This window comes from the organism of the source record quoted next, unplaced genomic scaffold (genome assembly GCF_019419815.1).
Source record: "Pyrus x bretschneideri cultivar Hongxiangsu unplaced genomic scaffold, Pyrus_bretschneideri_v1 Contig44, whole genome shotgun sequence".
Taxonomy (NCBI): domain Eukaryota; kingdom Viridiplantae; phylum Streptophyta; class Magnoliopsida; order Rosales; family Rosaceae; genus Pyrus; species Pyrus x bretschneideri.
Genome location: NW_025999768.1, coordinates 2,576,342 through 2,580,242, shown reverse-complemented (window position 1 = coordinate 2,580,242; position 3,901 = coordinate 2,576,342). Strand labels below are relative to the sequence as shown.

General features: G+C 37.1%; 1 protein-coding gene across 1 annotated transcript; it reads right to left on the bottom strand.

Annotated features, from left to right (window-relative positions):
- Positions 1–565: 565 nt before the first annotated feature.
- Positions 566–3,099, bottom strand: LOC103953940. Its single transcript, XM_009365752.3, has 5 exons — positions 2,866–3,099; positions 2,171–2,430; positions 1,416–1,506; positions 993–1,068; positions 566–891 (listed from the first exon to the last, which is right to left on the bottom strand). Exons 1-5 carry the CDS (start codon positions 2,925–2,927, stop codon positions 838–840), a joined length of 543 nt encoding a protein of 180 aa, XP_009364027.1. The 5' UTR covers positions 2,928–3,099; the 3' UTR covers positions 566–837.
- Between the last annotated feature and the right edge of the window lie 802 nt (positions 3,100–3,901).

The window sequence follows — 3,901 nt, the reverse complement described above, 5'->3', positions numbered from 1 at the left end:
ATCAAAATGTGTACCTATGATCATTTTCATTAACTTAATAAAAAATTTTGTCAAAATGAGTTAAGTTGGAAGGACTGTTGCTACAATTCGGGTCCCTTAACTCATCAAAATGTGTAGCTATAGTTCTTTTCGTCAACTTCATTAGAATTTTGTCAAAACGAGTTATGTTGGAATGATCATTACTACAATTGTGTTAAAGTTGAGGGACAATTGCTCGAATTGGATTAGAGTTAAGGGACCATTTCTCCAGTTGGATTAAAGTCGAGGGACCCATGGTAATGAATTTTTAGTTGAGGAACCATTGCTCCAATTGAGTTAAAGTTAAAAACCTATTGCTACAATTTACTAAAAAAGAAATGCACGGAAAGAAGCAGAAATGATCTTCACCAACTCCGTCTCTCCTTCAACATAACCCTATTCATTTCCGCCATTGGTTCATTCAATGCAACGGACAAAAACAAACAGCAGCATAGGGAGAGAGTGAGAGTGCGGAAATCACTTCCCAAGAGAAAATGCACAAATTTGGTAGAAGGAAAGAAAAGAGGAGACATTGTACACACAAAGATCACTATGAATCTAGGCATACCGTTAACGTGTATAGCATTTTTGTTTCATAAAAATTAACTGCTTCTGTATTCAGTTATCCGTGGCAGACGACATTTTCCACAATTCCATGGTTACAAAAGAGGGCAGAAAGGATGAAATATTACAGTCAAACTTGAAACATATGGTCATTGAATCGAATTCCTTCTTTGCCCCGTCCACATAGACACACCTCTGAGATTTACAGGGACAAAAGTTTCTTCCTGACGTTAAAAGGCGGATTCTGGTATTAACTCAATCGTACAGCCCCTCCTGCTCCCATACTTCCACCAGAAATTCTATCATGTCCTGCAAATACAAACCCAATTAGCACTACAACAGGGTGATGAACTAACTAAATGCAATACAAAAAATCAAGCAGTTCCCACCAAAGAAAGATGAGGGCTTACAGACAAAGGAATGCGCTGCGTGTAGGGCGACTGTCTCTGTTTTGTTCCAACCAATCGTTCATAAGTTGCATTCCAACTACAAAGGACATAGTCAACCACCGGGAGAAAGATAAGTGCAAATTAAAATGCAAAGCATAGTTTAATAAAATATTTCTACCAGATACACCTGCTTAAGGGATTTCATCAAGTCATGAGATCGTTTAACTCACCAGCTACTTTAAATATGGTAAAAGTATTAAGCAAAAAAGGATAAATTATACTATTAGAAGAAAAATAAAAAAGGATAGCATCAGCAAACTAGTTAAACAATAAAGGTCATTACTTTGATTTAAAGCAGTGAATACACTTATATTACTCAAAACTAATGAACCAAAGCTCAAGATTCCAGTCACAACTTAAGTTATTAGAGCACAAGTATCATACCTTACTCTATTTTCCCGACTTTTTGGAATTTGATTCCTAGGGTTGCCACTTCCGATCCACTCAAGCCTGTTCTGGTTCCAGAGAACAAGACCTGCAGTTACGAAATGTTGCAAGTCAATAACCTATACACTTACAGATATGAAAGCTCACAAGAGCATGAATAATCATTATACCAAATAAGAGTAAAGGTAGGTGAAAAACACTTCCAGCACCGTAAGTAGATAATACATAGCATAAACATCATGAGTGAGGTTATATATATCTACATGACGTAGAAGAACAACTATACTTCGCAAATAATAAGAACATACTTCGGAAATTTTAAAATTTACATGACCTATTCACAAGCATATTAAAGCCAATGGTTGATCTGAAGAAAATTGGTTGTGCCAACGTCCATTTGTGAAACCTTGTTTAACCTGTTAATGAGATAAGTTGTAACTTAACTATCAAATTTTCCCCTCACCAAACATCTCATCCAAATTCTATTCATAACGCCTCCTGGATTTTTTCTCAAGCCTAACCACTTCTCTCTTAGTCAGGCCTCTACGTTTAGCAAATTAGAGCATCTCAAGTTGGGCAAAGCACCAAAGGGACTTAGAAGCATATATTTACTACCAAAAAAAATAGTTTTATGTATTACAAAACAGATCCTGTTTGGTTTGTATTAATTCAATACGACAAGCCACGAAATACTTACGGAAAATTACCAGACCAAAATAAGAATGCTATAAAAACATACAATGAAAACTTGCCATTATTTACAAAGTCGGATTGGCTGCTCATGCTACTACCAGCCACACTGCCATAGTTGGGGGTCTGGTTGGATGCGCTGATGGATGAGACACTTCTCTGGGATTGAACGGCGCTATTGTCCAAGTCATAAGTACTGCTGCTCCAAAACTCATCTGAGATGCCCGGTTTCTTAACACTTCGCCCTTGAATTCTCAATCCCTTCGAAGGCTCATCGACAGCAGTAATTGGTGTGGATTTAGTGCAGCATCCAAAACAACCACTGCTCTGTTTAAACCCGGGTTAAACCACATTGCACAATAAACTCCACCAAAACACGAACTAAACACATATCAAACGGATTTCATTCAACTTATCTGCAGAACTCTTGAGGTAAAATTACTCAAAACCCAGCTGAGCTTGCCACTGTTACGATAAAGTCTTCAAATTTTTGAAACCCAGATCGTAAGTTTCTTGTTTTTGAATTACTTTTTAACCTAAGCTTGCAATTTTTACCAAAAGTCTGAAAATTTTCAGAACCCAGATCATAAATTTTGTTACTTTTCAAGTATTTTCAATCCGACAATCAAAATTTTTACTACAACCAAGTCAAAATCAAGTCAAACCTTCCAAAAGTAACAGATTTTGGAGGAACCCAAATGCAAATAACTACCGAATATAGCAGATATTTTCCCGCGAAGTGTAATCCAGGACTTACCCCGTGCAAGCGAGGAAGTGGCGGATCCAGGCTGCCATTGAGGTGTTGAGAGTCGCTGCCATGGAGGCTCTGCGTCTGGAGCTTTGCCGGGAAAATTCAAAAGCTAGGAATCGGTTTCCATCCGCGAAAGAATTGGTGAAAATTTGGAGGGTAGGGTTTCCGGATTTACAGGGAAAATTGGGAATCGAATTGGCGAGAAAGTGAGGGGGAAATTCCGCGTGGAAAAGAATTGGGGGAATCCTTGGTTTTGATTGGTAGCTTTTGGATTAAGTTTTTTAATTTTTTAATTTATTTAGTGAGATTAATTAATTAATTAGTTAATTACGTAAGTGACCCTTTAATACATTAGTAGAAATGTATTGAGCTATTGCATTACGACGTGGATTCAAACATCGTTGACGACTAATCTAACAAATCCTTATCGTTTGACAAAAAAAATTAATAATTTAAATACACAGCAACTGATGAAAAAATTAAACCCCATGCTCACGTACTGTTGTCGCCTGTTAGAACGAGAAACGACGTCGTTTTGAGTTTATATAACGGGAGATAAATTGAACTTGAGTGCAAGGCTACGGATTTGTTAAGAGCCATTTCCTTCCTTTTAGGCAGCTTCACTCTTCGACTAGTACTTGTTAAGAGTACATAGGTAGAATTTGCTCCCAAAACCCGGCTTGTAAGAAAAGGCTCGGAAGGCTCTTGAACCACTATAGGATTTGTTATTTTTCCAACATGGGACAATTAGCTCGTATTCCTAACACGGTCACATAATCACCGGTAAGAGAGTGAATTGATCTTGACTAAGCAGACACATTATCCTAACTAATTGGCCGGATCCCGCATTTTTGTTGTTGATGACAATATTGAATGCCCGACAAACATGCATGATTGGCTATTTTTGATTTAACAAAAAAAATGATTGGCTATTTTTGCATTTGTTTTTGTTAAATAAAAGAGGGTGGTTGGTGCTATCTACACTCATTTTTATTTTAATAGATTTCTCTCAATTTTCGATATTCGGATTCAATGAATTACA

Coding starts and splice junctions, on each gene's coding strand:
- LOC103953940 (XM_009365752.3), bottom strand. CDS start 2,927: ATGGCAGCGACTCTCAACACCTCAATGGCAGCCTGGATCCGCCACTTC. Junction 1,507..2,170: donor ATCCGACTTTGTAAATAATG/GCAAGTTTTCAT, acceptor TCGTAACTGCAG/GTCTTGTTCTCTGGAACCAG. Junction 892..992: donor CGCAGCGCATTCCTTTGTCT/GTAAGCCCTCAT, acceptor TTGTATTTGCAG/GACATGATAGAATTTCTGGT.